General features: G+C 40.5%; 1 protein-coding gene across 2 annotated transcripts; it reads left to right on the top strand.

The window, feature by feature from the left end:
• The first annotated feature begins 1,038 nt into the window (after positions 1-1,038).
• Positions 1,039-22,641, top strand: PBLD (phenazine biosynthesis like protein domain containing). Of its 2 annotated transcripts, XM_025917857.2 has the most exons (9): positions 1,039-1,184; positions 11,193-11,292; positions 11,649-11,747; positions 14,427-14,536; positions 14,624-14,653; positions 17,122-17,210; positions 17,470-17,648; positions 20,324-20,386; positions 21,747-22,641. In XM_025917857.2, the coding sequence occupies exons 1-9, from the start codon at positions 1,101-1,103 to the stop codon at positions 21,857-21,859; spliced, it is 867 nt and encodes a 288-aa protein (XP_025773642.2). In that variant the 5' UTR covers positions 1,039-1,100; the 3' UTR covers positions 21,860-22,641. The 2 variants fall into 2 exon arrangements, with proteins under 2 accessions (XP_025773642.2, XP_086535973.1); XM_086679847.1 differs by lacking the exon at positions 20,324-20,386.
• Positions 22,642-24,395: the final 1,754 nt, after the last annotated feature.

Genomic DNA, 24,395 nt, shown 5'->3' with positions numbered 1-24,395 from the left:
AGACAGAGCATGAACGGGCGAGGGGCAGAGAGAGAGGGAGACACAGAATCGGAAACAGGCTCCAGGCTCTGAGCCATCCGCCCAGAGCCCGACGCGGGGCTCGAACTCACGGACCGCGAGATCGTGACCTGGCTGAAGTCGGACGCTTAACCGACTGCGCCACCCAGGCGCCCCGAGAAAGTATTATTCTTATAATGAAAAGCTTTATTTTAATAAACATGTCACATGAGCTCAAAAAAGTCTCCATGTGAAAAAAAAGTCTCCACGTACAGGTTTACAAAATAATACAAAATTAATTAAAGCTTGAGACTCCTTTACTATGTTAAATCCAAAAAAACCCAAAAACTAAAAAACCAAAAACAACAACGTTATTGTTGATTTGCATGATTATGGGTCACTCTTTAACTTTCCAAGTTTTTTATAGTGAGGATACTTTTTACAATTGGAAAAAAAGCACTATTTTATTTTTTTTTATTTTTTAAATTTTTTTTTCAACGTTTTTATTTATTTATGGGACAGACAGAGACAGAGCATGAACGGGGGAGGGGCAGAGAGAGAGGGAGACACAGAATCGGAAACAGGCTCCAGGCTCCGAGCCATCAGCCCAGAGCCTGACGCGGGGCTCGAACTCACGGACCGTGAGATCGTGACCTGGCTGAAGTCGGACGCTTAACCGACTGCGCCACCCAGGCGCCCCAAAAAAGCACTATTTTAAAAGGCTTGTGATTCATTGGGAGACTATAAGCAACATATATGCCCCTTGGACATATCATGTACTTCATTAAAAATATAACCTAAGCTAGTTTGGCTACTCTAACAAAGAATATGATTATGTTCTTAAGTATACGCACAGTATAAACATCAATACAAAATTTGAAAATAAAATATTCTATTTATCCAGTATTTGAAAATAAATTCAATTTAGAGACTTAAAAATACTAGGGGATCACCTATCTTTAGGTGTATTAGAGAAATTGTTGACTTTGTACCTGGGAATTAATTATTGGTTGCTTCTGTACACCAAGTAAAACATTAACTTCCTGATTTTTTGCAACAACAAGAAATAAAGCAGGCTACTGGCAATTTGGAGAGCAAGGAAAATGAAGCTCCCTATTTTCACAGTAGATGCATTTACAGCAAAAGCATTTCATGGGAATCCTGCTGCTGTTTGTCTTCTGGAAAATGTAAGTACTTGGTTTTGAAGGGCGGTGCTTAAAATTCTAGATTCCCGTAGAACCAAATATTTCTTAAAAACAACAACAATCAGACCCACCTGTTTGTCTTTGGTTTGTGTTCTTTGTCAAATGATATCAGCAATGTTTATGTCTGCAAGTTGATTTTGACCAAATTATATGATGAGAATGCTTACACCCAGATGCTTTAAGTCTAGAAAAATAAAGACTTACGTAAGGAAGAACTAGAACCTATTAAAAAAAAAAAAAAGATATAGAGCTCATTTTTAGCCATCAGGTTTTCATTTAGTGAGCACCAGATGTGAAAGCAAATGAAATTAGATGAGTTTTATGTGACCAGACATGGATGATATTATATTTAACATAAAAGATTTTAGCTGGATATCTTTAACCTTAGCTATAGTTCAGACAATTAGAAATTCTTTTCAGGACCAAGTAAATGAAACATTTTGCAAGGAATTAAGTAATTAAGTGATAATTAAGCTCTAATGTAGGGAGAACTTTTTTTCTTGAAAGTCTCATTTAAAAAAAAGTTTATTCATTTTTGGTATTCATTTTTGAGAGAGAGTGGGGGGAGGGGCAGAAAGAGGGGGCGGGGCAGAGAGGGGGGCGGACTGAGGATCCAAAGCAGGCTCTGCCCTGAGAGCAGAGAGCCCCATACAGGGCTCAAACCCATGAACTGGAAGATCATGACCTGAGTCAAAGTTGGATGCTTAACCGACTGAGCCACCCAGGTGCCCCCTAAAAGTCTCATTTTAAAAATGGCTTTTGGTTAGGATGAGTATTAACAGAATAGTTAAATATTCACTGACCTTCAGTGCTTTGTGTTGGTACCTGGGTATTAGGAAACAAGCCAAGGAGCCCTTCCACTCAGAGCAGTTAGTGCAAGAGCAGATTGTCTGAGAATTACTTCGAAAACACAGTAAGCATTTGATGATCTTAAATAAGTTTTACTAAGCTGGGCCAAGTGTGTGTTGGAGACTTTAAGTGCAATGAATGTCAAATTGTATATTAAAATCACCCAAGGAGCTTTAAAATTCCTATGCTCACGTGCATCCCAGAATCTCTAGGGGTGGAACCCAGGCAGCACTGTTTTTTAAAGTTTCCCCAAGTGATTCTATTGTGCTCTCAAGATGAAGAATGGCTGGGGTTTTACTGAGATGGGTGAATGCTGTTGATTGAGTTCTTGGTACACTTGGTACCCTTTCTCCCTCAAGCAGAGCAGCAAAATGGTGATGAAAAGTCCTCATCTTGTCCTTAAGGATACATTCATTATGCAACCTTGCAGCTGGCATCTTCCAACCATAAAATGCAGGAAGTAATTAAGTTAATAGGCTTTACCAAGTAACACAAGAGCTTGGGAGGATTATTGAGAGAATGATTAACAACCAGATTCTAAATCATGAACTTTAGAAATAATCTGGCAAACAGCTTCATGTCAAGGAACTGTGGAAATGAATGAAATTGCTTAAGAGACTTAGTGTATTTGTTGCATGTCCTCATGTAATCCCCTCGAAGAGTTCTGAAAATAGTTTCTAGTGATTTATATACTCAATTTTCACCAAATGACAAGAATTAGCAATATTCTTCAATTTATTCCTTTTACTTCCAGTACATGCACTACACACCGGAGCCTTTTTCTCGCTCTTCAATTATATTTTACATGTTTTTTATATATTCGGAAAAACCAGGACATAAACATTTAAGCAGAGAACTTAGCATAGTTCAAAGCAATATGCTTCAGTAAGAATGGAAGAAAGAAAAAGAAAATGAGGAAGCCCACGATTCAGGGATGCTCTCCCAATTCATTTCCGGGCTTTGGACCTGTGGGACCAGGCTAATTTGGTGGCCTGTCAGAGACAACTGAATAGATATCTAAAGAATAGTTTGCTAGTTTCCTATTCTGTGGTCTGGGGAATCCTGTTCTCCTAGAGGCTAACTTGGCACTTTTCTCAATTCATAAGCAATAAAAATTAGAGTGGAAGTATAAACTGTGGCTTATGCCCTTGGATTCTTTTACCCATGGTTGGACACAGTGGACACCTGAAACACCTAGAGAGCACACAAATAAACTTAGGAAAATATCAGAGACAAATAACTGTTAAACCTTGTAATGTTTCCCATAGTTTGGTCAGTGTTTAGCCTGTCATTACTGTATTCTACAAATATTTGTCCATATCTACCACGAGCCAGGCTTTGGGGTAGGGACAGGAGGTACAAAGTTGAGTAAGTTTGCCTGCCCTTGAGGTGCTCAAAGTCTAGTGAGAAAAACAGACATGTAAACCTGATCATTATTCAATAGTTACCACAAAGGCTAAAAGATCTACAAGAGGGACTCAGAGAACAGAACAATGTTGGATTTTTCAGAAGGGAAACTACTTCAGATTTTAAGTGAAGGGCTTCAAAGGGATGTTCTTTTTTGTTTTGTTTTTCTTAAAATTATTTAAAAATTTGACCCAGATGAGACTAATTGCAAAAAACTTGGTGGGCAGACTAAAGACAAAGTAATTGCTCTTTGAGCTGTTTCAATACTTGATAAAAGACTTCTGTAAGGAAAGCAAAAAAAAAAAAAAAAAAAAAATCTGGCTAACGACATTCCAAGAGCTTCTAGAATATTGTAAAGTTTCTTTTGTTTTCCTTTCTAGACAAGTCCATTTAAAGAATTTTCACGCGAGTAATTTTTAATGCTGTACATTAGCTGAAAATAAGACTGATTAAGGGCTAAATGGAATATGGAACAGATAATTGAAAAAAATATTTAAAACCTTAAAAACTTGATGGTGTCCTCAAGTGCTGGACAATCAATTTGACAATAAAGATCACGTACAGGTATAAAAATGTATAGAAACAATATTTTAAAAAATGAAACAGATATTTTACTTTGATAGCTGTGTAACAACTACAGGAATTCATGACCAAAAACTTGAATGGTTCAGAGGGCTATGGTAGTGATAAGGGGTGATATGCTGTTTATTCTTTTGTAAAACAGTGTTAATTAATGAAAATAACATATCAACAGGGGTAGGGAGCCTATAATTATTCTCCTTCATATTCTAACAAAGCCTCAAGTTGTTTTGTTGTTGTTTTTGTTGTTGTACATAGGTGTTGTTTGTGGGTGTATGTTTAGGGTGGGGTTTCTCAACAGTGGCAGAACTGGGTAGTTCTTTGTAGGGTGAGGTTGTCATCTGCAGTGTTGGCCGTATCCTTGGCTTCTACCCACTAGATGATAGCAGTCTTCCCTTTTCCCTATCATGACAATATAAAACTGCCCCCAGTTGAAAACCACTGTTTCAGAGGATCTTTTAAACAGTCGTTTAATATTTGTTTTGTTTGTTTTAAAAGTTTTTATTTATTTTTTTTAGTATTCTCTATACCCAACATGGGGTTTGAACTCATGACCCCGAGATCAAGAGTCGCACATTCTTCCATTTGAGCCAGGCACCCGTAAACAGTGGTTTATTCTTGAGTTTTCCTGTTAAAATTATCTATAAAAACAGCTTTGTTGTGTGCCTAGAATATACATTTATTCCAATTCAGCTGGCATCTCCTGGCCACATACCATGTGCTGGACACTATGCCACAATCAATATAATATTCACATATATACATATGTGTGTGTGTGTATTCTTTTAAACACTAACCCAAACATTTCCAGGGACAGTAAGGAGGATTGGCTTTGCACTTTTAAAGAGCAATGCTTCATTTTAGTTCCTAAACAGCTCGCTGTTCCAGTTTTCCTGGTTAAATTTAGAGGGTAACGAAGGCTTCTTTACAGCTTGGTGTGTTATGTATTTAAGGAAAAACAAGTATACAGCAATACTGTGTTCAGTTCAGTTTGTGCTTTAACTCATGTGGGGAAGCTTATGACGCAGTGGCCATTTCCAAATCTGGTGCCCTTCCTTAGAGGATCACTGGCTCTGTGTGCCTCTACCAGGTCAGAGTCTCCTAGGGTTTCTCAGGAATTACAAAGTCATCTCATTTTTATGGCCAGAAAAGGGATGAACAGTGCAGAAAAGATTTTTCTAGGCCATTGAAAGGTTTTCTCTTGCCCAGTATTTGAGGGAAGAGAGAAATGCAAGGGAGGAGACGCTGATGTGGGAATTTCTACATCACTCTCTTCTAGCACATAACCCTCAGCTTTGGGAGCAATGACTTCAGGCAGGTTCAGCTAGATACTGTGCTAAATTGCTTTTTATATGCTATCTCATTTTATCCTTACATTTACTCTAAGAGTAGGTCTTATTATCTCATTTTACAAATGCGAAGACAGAGGCAGAGGAAGGTTAAGTAATTACCTAAGTGGCTGACTTCAGGATCCCCACCCCAGGTCTGCCTGACTGCACGGCCCATGCTTTTAACCCATCATACTCATCACCACAGTAGATATGTTCTCCTATGGCACCCCTTACTTCCCAGTTGGTAGCATGCATCACTCTTGAAATTCATTTAATGCCTGTCTTCCTCACTAGACTGCACATTCTATGAAATCTTAACCTATTCTAACTTGTTCTATTACACATGGCCTAGCACGTGTCAGGCACTAAATAGCTATTGAGTGAAAGTAAATCTATTAATTAATTAAATTATGGCAAAAATCTCTAAGAGTTCTAGCTAACAACTACTGATCTTTTATTCTCATTGGTGAGGTGGGGTGGGCGGGGTATGCAAGGTATGAGCTTTGGGTTCTATGATGGAGCTGGAAGGACTAGGCACCCATAAGAACCATCAGGAACAACCAAAGATGGCCTACAGTTTGAGTGCTGCATTGTGTGGACATAATTTCAAAATATGAAATACAAGTGCCTCATAAGGAACCTCCTGTTTCTTCCTGGATGATTTAGAACTTTCCATATCCAAGTGTGTTTCCTTTGTTGGGATCCATCTACAGCAGAGGGACAAATGAACTGGGAACGATAGCAGGACTATCATGTTTTGACTGTCATGTTTCTAAGCTGCCACAAGATGGGAGTATTTTAAAACTTTGCTCTGATTTTCTGATCATTAATGTTTGTGGGCCAAATGGTGAGGATACCTTAGTGTCCCAATGCAGTACACTGGAACTCAGAAAAACAACCATGCCTCTATTTTTGCTGTTGGAAATTTGACTCATGAAATTGCCAAAGGGAAATGGATATTAGAGGAAGAGAATTAACAGTTGTTGGTGTGTAACCTTGATGTGCTGCATTTGAAAATAAACAACTTTAGGGTAAAATGAAAAAAATTATTAGAACAAAAATTCAGTTTTTTGAATGAATGCAGTCTCTTCTAAAGCTCTCAAAGTTGAAACAACATTAGCCCTCTCACGATTCACCATTACCTTGACCTTTGGTTCCAGTGTAGAAATTCAGCTGCCTGAATTTGAGAGCTGCTACTATCAAACTTTCTACAGTGTCTCTGGTCCTGCAGACAAATAACAAGTGCATTTTAAGTGTCCTGGGACAGAAATTAGAGCCACAGAAATTCAAATTGCAATTGGTGCAATACATCGAGGTAGAGAGGACTAAAGAGCTGACAGTCATGAAGTGTGTGTTCTAGCTGATGTGCAAACAAGCCCATTTGCAAAGAAATCTATTACCAATAGATGGTGAGCTTGGCTACAATGTGGGATGCTTTAATGAATTTTGAGACTCTTGTTGTAAAGGTAGAGGGAAGAAGTAGACAAAGAAAGGAAGGATGAAGATAAGGAGTTTGGCCAGATCAGATAGAGGAAGGATTGGCAGGCACCACAGGTTCCTGCAGCTGCAGAGGCAAATCTGGAAAGACCAGCACAGGCTTTTCTTTATTACGCCTTCAATCACCACTGAGGTCTGTACTAGGGAATTAGTTGGCTCCCAGTTTCTCTAGGGTGTTGTATGCACAGACATGTGGGCCAGTTTCCACACAGAACATTCAGTGGGCTGCAAGAAGTGCTCCTTTTTAAAAAAAATTTTTTTTAATGTTTACTTATTTTGAGAGAGAGAGTGCAAGTAGGGGAGGGGCGGGGGGTGGGGGGGTGGGGGCTGGGGCACAGAATCCGAAGCAGGCTGCAGGCTCAGCTGTCAGCACAGAGCCTGACAGGGCTCAAACCCATGAACCGTGAGATCATGACCTGAGCTGAAGTCAGATGCTTAACCTGCTGAACCACCCAGGTGCCCCTGCGAGGAGTGCTTCTTAACATTGTTGCCTTATTGGCTAGGATGCCCAGCAGACCCACCCCCCCCCACTCAGGTGGGACTACTTACTCTCTGGGCCCACAGGTGTGACAGGTGTTCATGCCATTTCATTACTACCATCCTAATTCTCCTTGCCTGGGCTCACAGAATCCTAGAGTGTCAAGGAATTAACAAGAACAGAAGTGAGGTCAAGTGAGTTGCCCAAGAAGCATCCCCAGTATAAAGCTCTTTGCACAAACTTTCCTGTCCAACTCACCAAAATTTGTCCTTTTCCTAAGTCTACCTCATAGCTTCATCTTTAAAGTCCTAGAGTATTGGGGTACCTGGGTGGCTCAATCACTTAAGCGTCTGACTTCAGCTCAGGTCATGATCTCACTGTTTGTGAGTTTGATCCCGGCATCCAGCTGTGTGCCTGGAGCCTGCTTCAGATTCTGTGTCTCCCTCTCTCTCTGCCTCTTCCCAGCTCATGCTCTGTCTCTCAAAAATGAACAAACATTTAAAAAAATTTTTTTAAAAGTCCTAGAGTATTTATTGTCAAAATCTATGTGTCTCAATTATATACTCTCTGGTGTTGCTCATTGTTGCTGCATCTGTCTTGATTCCCTGCAAGATGCTAACCCCATTGAACATGGGTCCATATCTTATACACCAGGGTTTCTCAAACTTTAATGTGCACACGGATCACTTAGAGATCTAGTAAAAAAAAAAAAAAAAAAAAAAAAAAAATGGAGATTCCAGGGGCACCTGGCTGGCTCAGTTGGTAGAGCGTGTGACTCTTGATCTCAGGGTCATGAGTTTGAGTTGGGTGTAGAGATTACTTAGAAATGAAAATCTTTTTTTTTTAATATTTATTTTTGAGAGAGAGAGAAAGAGCAGGGGAGGGCCAGAGACAGAGGGAGAGAGAGAATCCCAAGCAGGCTCCGTGCTATCAGTGCAGAGCCCAACACAGGGCTCGAACTCACAAACTGGGAGATCATGACCTGAAATGAAATCTAGAGTCAGACACTTACGAACTGAGCCACCCAGGCACCCCCAAAATAAAAATCTTTAAAAATATGAGGACTCTGATTCAGAAGGTCTGGGGTGGGGCCTGAGACTCTGAATTTCTAACAAATTTCTTCAGTAGTGGTGCTGATGCTGCTGGCCTAGCACAGCACTTGGTAATTGACTGATTTCTGCCTTCCCTGAGAAATGTTGCAAGAATCCATCTTATCTGATAGACATTGTTTTTCCTGTTTGCAGTGTGTTAAAGGGATAATAATAGTTTGTCTTTGTTATGGAGAGGAAGAGAAGTGTGGCTGGTTAAAGCATGGGCTTTGAGCCACTCAAAATAAAAGCTAACATTTATCAAGTACTTACTATGTGTTGGGCACTGTGATGAGCACTTTATGTGCATTATTCGATTTAATCTTTTGAAAGGAAAATGTTAACTAAAACACAAAACCATTGTGTTATGTTTGGGTTTTCAGGCAATAAATACCAATTTCTTTTTTTTTTAAAGTTTATTTATTTATTTTGAGAAAGAGAAAGAGGGAGAGAGAGAGTGAGAGGGGGAAGGGCAGAAAGAGAGAGAGAGAGAATTCTAAGCAGGCTCCACCCTGTTAGTGCAGAATCTGATGTGGGACTTGAAGTCATGAACCACGAAATCATGACCTGAGCTGAAACCAAGAGCCAGGTGTTTAGCTGACTGAGCCACCCAGGCATCCCAATAAATATCAATTTCTTAAGTAATTTCTCTTTCTATAGGACTACAGAGCATCTATAGGTTCCTTTAAGAAAAGCTTAGTAAGTCCACTAGGATTTTTATATTAGCTGATAGTTTAAAAAATAACCACTGTTTTGTGCCTTATATGAGTGTGTGGAAAGTGTTTCCAAAGAATGTGCATCAACTAAAAGAGAATGGGTGTTTAATTTACATAAGTCAGATAAGTGAATTATGAATTTATTAGTATAAAGTTGTAAATCTTATTTCTGGGTTTCAGGGGCTCAGGAATAGTACATTTGGCCAAAGCAAAAATACATTTGTCTTGAGACTTCTTTAGAATTTAAATCTAACTAGTGAGCATTTGTTGATTAAAAAGTTGATTTTCATTCTCTAAAGGAAAACGCATATTTCTGACCCATTTTTTTTCTTTTTTTTTTTTTTAATTTTTTTTTTCAACGTTTTTATTTATTTTTGGGACAGAGAGAGACGGAGCATGAACGGGGGAGGGGCAGAGAGAGAGGGAGACACAGAATCGGAAACAGGCTCCAGGCTCTGAGCCATCCGCCCAGAGCCCGACGCGGGGCTCGAACTCACGGACCGCGAGATCGTGACCTGGCTGAAGTCGGATGCTTAACCGACTGCGCCACCCAGGCGCCCCCCCATTTTTTTTCTTAAGAGGAATGTGCGTGTGTGTGTTATTTTATGTGTCTCTACAGTAACTCTTTCACTTAAGTACTGTTGTCTATTTTAAAGTTTGTCTATTTATTTTGAGAGAGAGAGCAAGAGAGAGCACACACGAGCTTGATCAGCGGAGGGGCAGAGAGAGAGGGAGAGGGAATCCCAAGCAGCCTCTGTGTTGTCAGCACAGAGTCCAATGCGGTGCTCGATCCCGCAAACCCGAACCATGAGATCATGACCTGAGCTGAAATCAAGAGTTGGACGTTCAACTAACTGAGCCACCCAGGTGCTCCTGTTCTCCTCATTTTTAAAGGTGTGGAAACTGAGGCTCCATGAGATAAGTGACTTGCCCACTCTTGCACCGCTACTAGGACCTGACCCAGGATACAAATTCACATTATTTTTTTAACCATTTTCTGAAAAATTAAAAACTTACAGAAAAGTTTGAGAATGGTACAATGAATATCCGTATACCTTTCCTCTAGATTCACTAGTTGTTACCACTTACAAAGTCCACACTCTTAACCACTCTACCATTTATTAGGCATATTATGACCTTAGGATATTACATAACCTCTCTGTATTTGATTTCGTTATATACAAGTAGATAAAAATATCTATACTGAGGGTTTTAAAAATGAAGATAAAGTGGGGTGCCTGGCTGGCTCAGTCAGTATAGCATGTGACTATTGATATCAGAGTCATGAGTTCGAGCTCCAAGTTGGGCACAGAGGTCACATAAAAAACAAAATAAAAATGAGGATGAAGTGAATAATGTATTCTTTCAGCAAATGTTTACTGAGCTCCTACCATTCTGGGATGAATACAGAACATTGTTCTAAGCCAGGACAAAGCAAGGTAGCACATTGTATGCCCTCATAATATCCCTTCATAATGTCCCCTCAGATGGTGGGAGACAGACAGCGAAGGGATACACTGGGTAAATTCAGGTGGCCTAAGCACTGGGAGGAGACAAAGCCTTTAGACAGAGTGGTCTGGAAGGCTTCCTGAAGGAGGTGAGCTCTGGCCTGAGGCCTGACTTATAAAAGGAAATGCATATATAAATGGGGGCAGAATGGGCCAGCCTACCCAGAGTGCATGCTGAACATCTTTTTATTCAACAAAAAAGGAAGATTGTGAAGTTTCTCTTTGTGGAGATTGTTTAGAAGAGAGCATAGGCTCTCAGACAGATTAGATAATAGTCTGATGAAAGATAGGCTAGGCCAGTAGGTTTTCCAGAGTCTGTTCCAGCTCCGAGCATCTACAACCTATGAAGGGTGCTACAAGCATAGATTTCTGAAAAACAACCTTTGTAAAAGTATCTGGACTTCCTTGGCAATTATTTCCTGTGAAGCACGTAACTTCTAATATTAATAAGCTATATTATTAACTAATGGCAGTTGCTGTCCAAGGAAGTCTGATTTGTTTTTTTGGAATCTCAATAAACTTTTGTTTCTAATTTAGAAATTGGATGAAGACATGCATCAAAAAATTGCAAGAGAAATGAACCTCTCTGAAACTGCTTTTATCCGAAAACTGCACCCAACTGACAACTTTACACAAAGTAAATATGCTTTTTTTTTTTAAAAGCCATTCTTGAATGATACCAGAAGCTGCTTTTCCAGTGGGGAATGATATTTAAGAGAGATGCCTATTTAGTATTTGCATGCAGATAGGAGAAGAGCAGGGGGAGATTCTGATTTAGTTTTCAGTTCATCTCGGGGAGCAGGTGTTGGGTGATTTGAACGTTTCAGCTCCAGATCAGCACTGGGGAGCCTGACGATGCTGGCCTCCTTCATTCCTCCTTTCAGGTATTAATCATGCTAGGGAAATATCTAGAAAAGAGTAAGAAAATAAAAAATTTGTGACCCACTTGTATGGGAATGATCTCATTTCTCTTTGGTTTTTCTTCCTCTGAAGGTTCCTGCTTTGGATTAAGGTGGTTTACGCCGGCAACTGAGGTTCCTCTCTGTGGCCATGCTACCCTGGCTTCCGCAGCTGTGCTGTTTTACAAAATAAGTAATGTGATTTTCTTTTATGAACCCATCATTTAGCAAATAGCCAATATTTAAAAAAATTCTCACAAAGTCTTTGTGATGAATCAAAGATACTGGTATAAAGACATCACAGAATCTATTTCATGCAATTCGGTACACCAAAACAAAAACAGCCCCCGAGACTTTGGCCTTCCTGAATATGTGCCAGGCATGTTAGAAAGCCATGGTCAGTGTTCTCTAGAATGCCATTTTATTTTGAAGAGGAGTTCTCTGGTCTCTGACCAACACAGCGGGTGAGCTTGTGAGACACAACAGGCATCTCACATGATGTGATATCTGGGAACCATAAGGCACTTTTTGCTCTGAATATGTCCCCACCCACATTGAAATTCATTTTGCAAGAGCAGCAGCAGCTGCTGCTGCTTCTTTCTTCTTTCTTTCTTTCTTTCTTTCTTTCTTTCTTTCTTTCTTTCTTTCTTTCCTTTTTCTTTCTCCTCCTCCTCCTTCTGTAAACTGTACACCCAATGTGGGGCTTGAACTCAGGATCCCGAGATCAAGAGTCACATACTCTACAGACTGTGCCAGCCAAACGCCCATCACAAGAGATTCTTTACTCTGAAGATTCATGAGCCCTGACTATACACATTTACCTTATGAAGAGATGATGCAGGACCTCAATCCTACCAGTTTTCATCCTAGCTACATTTAGTGTAATAAAGGTCAGGGCTTTGTGGGAATGGGGTAGGGGAGAGATGCCTAGAAATGCCCTAAAAGTGGAGATGGAAGTAGCCATGAATAGGTGTAGACAACAAACAGGAAGTTAAACAAGGAAATACACAGGACGATATGACAGAGGGTAACTGTAGTGAGTGCAGACTTGGAAAAGGAGGTTCTCTGAGGAGTTACTTAGATGGAGGTGGTAGGGAAGGTGTTACAGGGTGAGTTTCCCCAGGAAGTGGACTCTGAGACATATTGCATGCCGGAAGAACTGCGGGCAGTATTCTTGGGATCAATGTTTGTAGGGGAGTAAAGAAAGTGGAATACAAGAGCGAGAAGGTGAACTGCAAAGTGGTAGCAACAAAGAAAGGCCTAGGCCAAATCCACAGGGAAGTCTAAAGCTGCCAAGGTTCTTTAAGTAGTATAGTTCTAAATAGAAGCAAAAGTTTAGGCCTTTGTACCTTCCATTGACCAGCCTCCAATGCCCAGAAAAGCAGCATGACCTTGGGTAAAATAGCTCTACTCACCCAAGGGCAATTCACAGAGTGGGACTCAGCTGAGAGCTGTTGGTCACCAACACCTTCCACAACCCGGTTGGGGGAGAAAATCAAGCCTTCAGGCTGTACCTGAGAGCAGATGCCTCCTTAAATTTGTTCCTCTGTATTTCCTTGCCTCACCTAGTCCTTGCCTTGAGAGGGGAAGGTTGAGTGAGATTTTGACAACGGCATGCACTAGAGAAGGGACCTTCAGGCTGAAGAATATGAAGCCATCTGTGCAAAGAGCTAGACTGTGAGAAGGAGTCAGAGGTAGCAGCACATGCAAAGCCCTTGAGAGGCAGCCTGTATACTAGGAGTGGCTGGAGCTTCTTGGGGGTGACTGGCAGGAGATAACATTGAGAGTCAGGTCAAGGCTCCTCTACAATGTAATCCATTATATGTCTTAAAAAGACAATTTTGGTTTCTGTGGATAGGGGACAAGAATGAAGGCAGGAAAGTATCCTGAAATATTGTTTAGGAACTCAGTCTTGAAAAGTAGATTTTACTGAAGTTGGATTGAGTGTCTTTTGAAACCCCACATTGGTTGAAGTGAGGCAGAGACTTGGAATAATAACCTTCAGATCCCCCACAGGGTGGTCTTAAGGTTATATAAGTTATGAAAAGGTGCTTTGTAAATAATAATGTATTCCACCAATTATAATAAGAAAAATTAAACTTTGGGTTTTAGAGTATAAATTTTATATTCAGTGAAAGTTAATTGACAATGCCAAATTTCCTTACCTTTTAGATATGGTTAAGTTTCACAGAAATATTAAGGGGGAGGAAAGAATTAGGTCATAAATCTTTGTTTTCACTAAAAATGTTACCCACAATGAGGTCAGATAAGTGGCCCAAGTGGTATCAGTAACATGAAGGCTCAATCTTCAAATGATAATTTTATGTATAGCCTGGTTTATTTAGGGTAAGCTTGATTTGTTCCTTTAGACTGTTGTTCATAATTTGTATATTCTATTTGTCATCCCTTTGGCATATCTTAGACTAGTATTATTTGTAACTCTTATAGAGTATATTTAAAAATCTGCATTAGAAAACACTATTGCATCCCTATGAGGTAGGTTTAATTTTTACCCCATTTTATTGATGAGGAAATGGAGGCTTAAGGAGGTTAAATAGTTTGCTCAAAGGTACAGTTAGTAAGCTAAAAGAAGCTGGCATTTGAAGCCTTGCAGTATGATGTCAAGTCCAATCAGTTATGTTCTCGGTTCTCAAGTGAGAATCCAGGGATGCCTTTCTCTACTCTGGACCACAGTAAGGCAAACTTGGACCCCTCCTTATGGGAAAAGACAGCACTGCCACAGAATCTAGGGAAACACAATAGTGATCAAAACAGATATGTAAATATATAACAAAGTTTATTTTCCTATTTCTTGATTTTCTCTCAAAATTCCTTTATAATTGACAAAAGTAAGACTCTTTTTTTTGGCCAGAAAATGTAAATAGCACTCTAACCTTTGTCACTCTGAGTGGGGAACTAACGGCCAGAAGAGCACAGGATGGTATCATCCTGGATCTGCCTCTTTATCCAACTCACCCCCAGGTAAGCTCTTTCTAATTATTGCCATGAACTGTATACAACTGACAGCTTGCCTGTTTTACAATGGTCTTGTCTTTTCTCCTCATCTAGGACTTCCATGAAGTGGACGACTTGATAAAGGTTGGTGAAAGGAATTAAACTTAAGCTCATGTGATCTGGTCATTTGAACATCTGGTCTGATCTGTTGTTTGAACACAAAGGAACAGTAGCCTTTGACCCCCAAAGATAGGCCTTCTATCAGTATAAATGTTCCAGTCTAAGCTCGGATGAAGAGCGCACAGTGCATTTGAGGTGTGGATTTTAATACTGAATGTTATTTGGTGAGAAGGTTGAGCAATTTTCCCTGACCCTTCATTGTCAGTATTAGCTTCCATGAAGGTAAGGGGAGGACAGACTGCTGTGTGGTGGCTGAGAGAAAAAGGAATGGAAGCTGCCTGGCAGGGCGATCCTAATTTCTGTGGTGGAGAATGAGGCTGAGGTCAGGGAGCTGTGCTTTGATGGAGGAGGGCAGGAAAGTCTGGGTAAATTGAGACAGAAGGCAAGATTCATAGTCTGCCTTCCTCTGGAGGTCTATATAGGGGTGGGTCTTAAAAACAAGAATAACAATAATGATAATAAACATTTTGGAGAGTCTCCCTGTGCAGTACCAGGTGCTAATAAGCATTTCACATGCAATATCTCCTGTAATTCTCACTGTTCCCCAGTGAAGTACACACTATGGTCATCCTGTGGAGATGCCAGAGGGGCAGAGCAGCTCTGGATGACCAGGTACTTAGTTTGTAGAGAAGGAAGGGACTGGTCAAGACCAGGACAAGGGCTGCAGCGACAAAAAAAAAATTCTGTAAAATGGCCTTTGTGGGTGCCACTGGGGTGTTTCTCATTGACTTTTCAACTAAAGCATTTATAATCTGTTTAGTGTCTTATATTGTCTATGTTTTCAAAGAGTAGCAGTAAGGATTATAGATTCTGATTTTACACTCAGCCCCACCTGTGGCTCAGGTTTTGGAAGACAAGCCAAATTCAAAAATGAACTACTTTAAGCATGTTGTCAAGAAAGTGGAAAATATTCACAGCATAGACCTTGGTCATGGTAGAAAGAACTTAACCTGGTATCTTTATGCCTGAGGCTCAGCATTTGTAAAATGGGCATGATAAAGAGTTAGTTATAGTGAGTATTGTCATTTTATGTTCCTAGAAACTAACAATAGGATTCTCAGCTGAGAATTAGACTTTCAAATTGACATAAGAATTCATGCAGAGGAGGGCTGAATAATCTTTCCGAGAGACTGAAAGTCCCCAAGAGCAGATGGGATCTGGCTGCAAGAGTTTCCATTTCTAGACGGACGGACATTATTTAGCTGTGGAAACAGGGGCAGACAGTTGAGGCATCACCCAAAGTGGATGGAGTCTTGGTTTTGGGACCTGGAACATCTCAGCCCCTAGAGAAGATTGGAGGACCTGAAGCGACCTAATGATGGTCAGATCACTTCTGTGTAATTCTCATCTGCTCTGCCTACAGCCAGTGGTGGTGCCAAAGGGTGACTTGGAGAGGCTTTTCCCCCCTCATAATCTCAGCACTCCAAATCAACAACCAATCACACAAATAATGTTCTAGGATATGAGCAAGATTGTGTGCAGTCTTAGGTAGAGCGTGAATGAAAGTATCTTTAGTAAATGTTGCTATGTTACTGATCCACAGCACACAGTCTGAGTGAAAACAGTGCTTGCCAAACAGAGTAGTGTTAAGATGAGTGGTCTAGTCCCCACTTTTATTCAAACTGCTGGCCCTGAGTCCTTGCCACATAGAATCTCCTATTTGCTGATGCTGGGACTCCATGTATATTCTTTCTTTTTTTCTTCTTTCTTAAAAAAAGTTTTTTTTTTTTTTTAACATTTTATTTTTTTGAGAGACCAAGAGAGACAGACTGCAAGCAGGGGAGAGGTAGAGAGAGAGGGAGACACAGAATCTGAAGCAGACCCCAGGCTCGGAGCTGTCAGCACAGAGCCCGACGCGTGGCTTAAACTCACAAACCGTGAGATCATGGCCTGAGCCGAAGTCGGACACTCAACCAACTGAGCCACCCAGGGCGACCACATATATATTTCATTTAATCTTCACAACAATGTTAAGAGGTGGGCCTGAGGCCCCCATTTCTACAGACAGTAGACAATAGACAGATTCAGAGCTTTGACTCCAGGGCCCCTCAGATCTGGGTCAAGGTGTGTGTGTGTGTGTGTGTGTGTGTGTGTCCGTCCCTGTCCCTGGGCCTAAGTCTTCCTCTTTATTTGCGAGGAAAATGCACACTTGAAAGAGTAGAGTGTGGAGGCACATAGTAATACTTGTGAACAATGCCTATCTTTGGCTCTCAGAGGGTAAGCTCAACCCCCTTAAAGGTCTCTGGTCTCCAGGAAACTAGCCTTCCTTGGGCAACACCTTGAGAGCTGAAACTGAACTAAAACTCTTGGGATTGGAGATGTTGGCTATGCCTGGCACACAGGAGATGCTCATGAGAGGTTTTTCCCCATACAGAAGATCAATGATTTGACCCAGGAGGCACTCCTGAGGAGTTTTTGGTCTGTCTCCACAGACTGCCATAGGTGATACACTGGTCCAGGACATCCGCTATTCTCCAGATACCCGAAAGCTCCTTGTCCGGCTCAGTGATACTTACAAGAGGTAAACAAAATTTTTGGCTTTGTCAGCACTTTGGGGAGGGCTGAGAACCCATGTTTATAGCTCTGGTTTTGTTTGACTGTGCTATGTCCAGTCAAACCATGATTTATGCAGTCAGAGAGTTTTGTTCCCAGGATATTCAACTTGCTTTCCTCCCTGACTGCTGAGCTGTTTGCTCAAGCTGCACCCTATCTTGCTTTAGAGAGTCTGTGTAGTGGTCTGTGAGATGGGTTTGTCCTAATGGGTCCTATTTATGAACAAGGTCATTTTTGGAGAACCTGAAGGTGAACACACAGAATCTTCTGCAAGTGGAAAACACAGGAAAGGTGAAAGGACTCATTCTCACCCTTAAAGGAGAGCCTGGAGGGCAGAGCCAAGCATTTGACTTTTACTCCAGATATTTTGCACCGTGGGTTGGTGTGGCTGAAGACCCTGTAACAGGTACTTTTTGACTGGGTCCTGGGGATGGTTCAACAATGAAGGGGGAGGATAACAAATAGCTGTTTAAGTGACCTTCACATGACTTTTCAGGTTGCTTGGATTTTGAGCTGTTTCTGTTTCCTTATCTCCCCTGCCCCCATCCCTTCACTGAAGTTTCATGTGACAACTACAGAATTAAGCAGGCAGTATAGCAGCCTTATGTCAGACAGTCTGAGTTTACATCCTAGTTTCCTAGCTGTTGACCTGGAGCAAATGACTTAACTTTTAAAAATTTCTGTTCCCTCCTCTATAAAATATGAGTATTACCTCATAGGGTTATATAAAGATAATGTATGGTAAGTGCTTAGCACAGTACCTGTCACATGATAAGTGCCCAATAACTATTAGCTATTTTAATAGTAACGATAAAACTGGCTCCCTGAACCAACACTTCCAGATCTGCCATTTGCAAAATTCAGGGGCTGATGTCCACTACAGTCCCAAAGCCTTTTGTTTCTTTTTCAATGACCAGCCTGCGTGATCGCTGACATCTAGATAAGATTTGGTTTTTGAAGGATAAACTCCTGGGTTGTAGGTGGGAAATAGGGACAGGAAGAGCTTTCCCAGACCTACCCCCAAAGTGGGTGGGATGGGTTTGGGGACAGGGTTATTCAAGATCTGCCAGCCGGAAGCAGAGGGATGAAATCGAAGATGGGCAAGGATGTGAAGCTTCCTCCTCTCATGCTCTTTGAGAAGAGTGGGCTGAGGAGAAAAAGAAGGGAATGCTTGATGGAGGAGGCTGGTGGATGGGATGGTGGCTGGGGCAGAAGGAGGCTGGGAAGGAACTTTGAGGCTCCTTTTCTGGCCAGAAGGCAGAGGCTGGAATGGTTTCAGGACTTTGACTTAGTTACTCTCTGAGAAAACACGTGAAATTCAAAGCTCAGCAAAGCACTTTTAAGGACTCAGGAGAATGCCCAATGACATCCAAAAAGTACAGCTCAGCGCTCCCCCATGGAAAAGAAGTTTTGACTGCATTTACACACGCACAGCTGTTTCTAAAAGGTTTTAATTGGTACAGAGGGCAAGTGTTTTCCCCTGTAATAATGCTTTTCTAAAGTGGGAAGGTCTTTGGACATGATGACCAACCATCTCAGCTTGCTTGGGACTGAGGCATTTCTCAGCCTACAGGACCTTTGGTGATAAAAGCAGGACAGTCTTGGGCAAACTGGGATGTTTGGTCATCCTAGGTGGATCCCTCATAACATCTGATAAGTTTTCCTGAAGAAAACCCATCCTTTTCTTCCCCCAGAGACTTTTCTGTCAGTTATTACTTTATTATTTTTTAAAGTTTATTTATTTTTGAGAGAGAGAGACAGAGCGCAAGCAGGGGAGGGGCAGAGAGAGAGGGAGACACAGAATCTGAGCTGCCAGCACAGAGCCCAACGTGGGGCTCAAACTCACAAACTGCGAGATCATGACCTGAGTTGAAGTTGGACGCTTAACTGACTGAGCCACCCAGGTGCCCCTGTCAGTTATTACTTTATATTTTTTTCCTTCATATTAATATCTATTCACTGATCTAAAACTAGGGTACAATCCAGTGAAAAAAAAAGTCTCACTAAAAGAAAGTTCTATTGGTACCAAAAGCCTGAAAAAGTTGGCTTGGTGGAAAATTTAACCTTTTGTCATAGTTCCCAGTTTTCTTTGCATGTTCATCCTAGGGGGAAGGAGATATTTTCCTTGAAAGATGGAGAAGATTTATGTGAAGCCCTTGATCTTCCTACCATGTGCTGACAATGAACTGATAGGACAAAAATTAAAACCTGCAGTTTAATTCAAAAAGATATATGCACTTTGACGTTTATAGCAGCTATTTATAGCAACACAAGTGTCCATCAATAGGTGAATGGATAAAGAAGATGTGATACATGTATATGTGATATGTGTGATACACACACACACACACACACACACACACACACACGAATATTACGCAGCAATAAAAAAGAATGAGTTTTTTTCCATTTGCAACAACATGGATGGACATAGAGGTATTATGCTAAATGAAATAAATCAGGCAGAGAAAGATAAATACCATATTGTTTCGCTTATATGTGGAATAAGAGACAAAACAAATGAATAAACAAATAAAAAGCAGAATCAAACCTATAAATACAGAGAACAAACTCATGGTTCCCAGGGGGAAGGAGTGGGGGATGGGTGAAATGGGTGAAAGGGAGTAGGATATATAGGTTTCCAGCTATGGAATGAGTAAGTCACAGGAATAAAAGGCAGAGCATAGGGAATATAGTCAATGATATTGTAATAGCATGTGGTGATGGACAGTAGCTACACTTGTGGTGAGTATACCATAGCACATAGAGAGATTGAATCACTATCTTGTATACCTGAAACTAATATAACATTTTGTATCAATTATACTCAAATTAAAAAATTATAAAAATAATCCTGCAGTTTAATTCAGCCTTCAGAAAGTGTAAAACATAAGAGATACATCATTTGGAGGAGCTTATCCATAAATTCTGTATCTTTGTTTCTATCTCCATTCATAATTCCACACTCAGCTGTGGCTAAGCCATCTAAGGTTTAGTCAAATTGGATAGTTGTTTGTAATTGCTTATAAATTTACCACAAAGTCACTCCTGTTTTTGTATCATAACTTCACTTCTTTTAAGGGTCTGCCCATGCCGTTCTCAGCAGCTACTGGTCTCAGCAACTGGGGAAGAAAGACATGCATGGTACGGCAGGTTTTTTTCCAATTTTTAAAACATTTGTGAACTTGAAGTTAGCATTCCTTCTCATATATACTATTTACTTGAAAATGTAATAAAATGTCATGGAAGTTTTTTTAATGAAAAACCCACATGAAAATGAAAGATTTTAAACTCCTTCACCCTGAATCCTCTACTCAGAACATCTTCCACCCCAAACATCTTCCACCTCTGTTCCTCCCAACACATAGACACACTTCTAATACAGTGAGTGTCCAATAAGCATTTGTTGTATAGAATCAACAAGCTATGCGGGGCGCCTGGGTGGCGCAGTCGGTTAAGCATCCGACTTCAGCCAGGTCACGATCTCGCGGCCCGTGGGTTCGAGCCCCGCATCAGGCTCTGGGCTGATGGCTCAGAGCCTGGAGCCTGTTTCCGATTCTGTGTCTCCCTCTCTCTCTGCCCCTCCCCCGTTCATGCTCTGTCTCTCTCTGTCCCAAAAATAAATAAACGTTGAAAAAAAAATTAAAAAAAAAAAAAAAAAAAAAAGAATCAACAAGCTATGTAACTTTGGCCCAATGAGGTTACTTAGTTGAGAGTGGATGATCACCAAAGTTCCATACTGCCATTGCTAGTCATAGGATTGAATCAAAAAAACTGCTTTTGAATTAAGTCCCCTAATGATGAATATATTGCTTGGGTGTAGAGAAAAATAGATTGCAGCCAAGGGAGGTTACACAGTTGCATTAATCAAAGTAGGAGCCTGACCCTATGGGATGGAGGTCTTACTTAGTGGGAGGGTTAGGCCTTAGTGGGAGGGTTAGGGTAGGGTAACTCTGATTTGGGGATGGCAGCTTGTGGTCTAGTTACTCCCCTACGCACTGAACTCCAGAAAGACTGAGGCTGTGCCTCTTGTTTGCCTGACGTGTGGTTGCTTGATAAGCACAATTAGTGAACAAACTCCCTCTGTCCTCTTTAGGTTCAGGAAGATGAGGCTCTCTCAGGAGGGCCAAGATGACCCCTCTTTATCTTCTTAGACTTCTAGTCCATGCCTCTATCTTATCACATTTCCTTGTTTACTCCTGGATAAAAGCAGGGAGGAAGCTATAGGTGGAGTGTATCTGGGACATTACAGGAAGTGATAGAGGAAATGGCTCAGGAAGAAAAGATGTGGAGCTGTGTGTTTTGTGGATCAGTTGTGTTTGTGATTCCTCAGTGCTCAGGAGAACAGGGCAGGGCAGTACTGTGGACAGATGAAGGAATTTATTTTAAACTGAGCTGGGAAGATTCTAGAGCTTACAATAAGAGGTCTTTCACTATGTTATGTTAATTAAAAAGGGTGGAAACAAACAATATTAATTTGTGACTTGTATTATGTTTTCTTTAGCCTTTCAGTGTTCCTGCCGAGGAGGAGAACTGGAGATTTCACTGCGTCCTGATGGACGAGTTGACATTAGAGGTGGCACTGCTATTGTTTTAGAGGGCACTCTGACAGCTTAGAGGTGGTTGTGGTTCCATGCTGCTATTTTGAATGACTAAGTATTTTCTGCGTAAAAAGAAATGTGAGAGGATGCTTTTACCAAATTCACGCATAAATTAATCCTCAGGTTAGAAATAGAAAAATGAAGATATTTTAATGGAAATTTAATAATGCTTCCTGACTAATTAACTAATGGAGTTTCGCCTCTACCCATATTTGAAATGTAAGTAACCAGTAATGAAGACTAATGTCGTCACCTTTGATTAAGACTACCAATCACAGAATGAGGAACAAATTTATGAGGAGTAAGATCAAACCATTTAAACTTAGGTGCGAGTATCTGATAGAATATTTTGCAGACATTAAAAAGACCTAATAACTATGTGTAAATATAGAAAAATATCTCATGATATAGTGCTAAGAAAGGAAATTACAGCGGACTATAAAATGTTAGCAATGTTATGCTATGTCTATGAATAGTATGAATTTATATGGACGAGTATGCGTCATGAAGATAAAAAGGCGAAAGCTGTTCATATGTGTCAGAGGGTAAGATTAGGAGTCATTTTAATGCATCTAAAAAATTACTCCCTTATTGGGACACACTCATGTTCAATAACTAAAAATCAGGACATAGAATAACCAAAACCCCCAGAAATTTCAAGAAATGTATGTGTACTAGAGTGGTAGTAAAATTAAATACTAAAAGTAATATAATACCTTTATCTTGATATATAGATTTAGAGTGATAACTTAAAAAGGCTTTATTCTCTTATTTTAATAAAATTAGTTTTAACATGAATTTCAATTCAGTGACATCTATAATATTGGATACCTATAAGTGACTTTGGGATGGGGACTTTTTCAAGTCATTAAGTGTTTGTTTCAGGTGATCTCATTGATGGCAATTCTCAGCCATCTCAGAAACTGTAAGCTAATGAGTTAGAAATTCCTGTAGTGTCCCAATTTTTGTCACCTTACTGCTACCATGTTTTCTATTTTTATTTCTTTTTGTTAAGGCATGTGACAGTGAATTTATTATAGCAGTAATCTTGATTTTCCCCTAATTTCCAATGAAGTAAACAATTCCCTAGCTTCAGGGTTTTAACTTAATGAGTAACCAGTGACTTGCCACACATCTCACAGTTTATCACAATTCATCAGTATGACACCAAGGGTGAGAATCACTGGAGGGTTTTCACAGAGTGTAGTTTTCTCAACCTGGGACTGAATTGTATGAATGATTTTATATAAATGCATAGTTGAAAGGGTCTGAATTTTATCTCCCAAATATATGCTAAGTTCTTTTTTAAAAAATTTATTTATTTTTAAAATTCCAGTATAATTATATTAGTGTTGTTTTAGTTTCAGGTATGCAATATAGCAATTCAACAATTATTTATACTCAGGGCCTATCACGATAAGTGTACTTAAAAAAATGTTTATTTATTTTGAGAGAGAGAGAGAGAGAGCACACCAACAGGGGAGGGGCAATGAGAGAGGGAGAGAGAGAGAGAGAATCCCAAGCAGACTGCATGCTGTCAGCGCAGAGTCCAACTCAGGGCTTGTTTCCATGAACTGTGAGATCATGACCTGAGTTGAAATCAAGAATTGGACGATTAACTGACGGGGCCACCCAGGCGCCCCTTGATAAGTGTACTTTTAGTCTGATTTTGCATTCTGCTATTTCAACATGTGGCCTCCATGGTTGCTGCAGCAGGAGGAAAGAGTGCATGGAAATCTCACTATGTTTGGCTCAGAAATGATAGGTGTCAATTCTGTTCACAGCTTATTGGTCAGAACTGGTCACATACACCATCTAAGAGCAAGGGAACTGAGAAATGTGGGGGAGCTCATGGATATGTGCTGTGTATGGTGAATATAGCTGCCACACCTGGGGAAGATTTTTAGGTCACTCAGACGGTACCCCCTAGAGTGGCATTACTAGGGTAAATTCATCATAGTCCAGGGGCACAGGGGTGCAGGCTCAGAAGCCTATTATGTAAATGTACCAAGAGTGAATCTATCTTTCAGATGCAGACTCACATTTACCTAGTGCATAGAGACTGATGTATAAAGCCAGAATACCAATTTTTAATATTATAATGAGAAATGTAATAATCATGGAATGGATTAGAGCAGAGCATTTTTTTCAGCATTTGCATATATGTTTGGGAAGCCAAATTGTATTAAAAAATTTTTTTTACATTTATTTATTTTTGAGAGGCAGAGAGAGACAGAGCACAAGTTGGGTAGGGACAGAGAGAGAAGGAGACAGAGAATCCAAAGCAGGCTCCAGGCTCTGAGCTGTCAGCACAGAACCCGACATGGGGCTCGAACTCACAAACCTTGAGATCATGACCTAAGCCGAAGTCGGATGCCTAACGGACTGAGCCACTCAGGCGCCCCTGGGAAGCCAAATTTTAATCAGACAGCTGCTTTATTACTGCAGAGCTGAAACAAAGAGAGTCAGCAAAATGGACCTAAATGGCAGATGTCACCAAGACAAAAGCTTTCCCACTCTAACAATGCATTAGAATCCCATCATAATGCATT

This window comes from Puma concolor, chromosome D2 (assembly GCF_028749965.1).
Source record: "Puma concolor isolate L17-30 chromosome D2, mPumCon1.1.hap2, whole genome shotgun sequence".
In the NCBI taxonomy this organism is placed as follows: Eukaryota; Metazoa; Chordata; class Mammalia; order Carnivora; family Felidae; genus Puma; species Puma concolor.
This window is presented reverse-complemented; position numbering and strand designations above follow the sequence as displayed.

Coding starts and splice junctions, on each gene's coding strand:
- PBLD (XM_025917857.2), top strand. CDS start 1,101: ATGAAGCTCCCTATTTTCACAGTAGATGCATTTACAGCAAAAGCATTT. Junction 17,211..17,469: donor CTCAGTGATACTTACAAGAG/GTAAACAAAATT, acceptor TTTATGAACAAG/GTCATTTTTGGAGAACCTGA. Junction 20,387..21,746: donor GGGGAAGAAAGACATGCATG/GTACGGCAGGTT, acceptor TGTTTTCTTTAG/CCTTTCAGTGTTCCTGCCGA.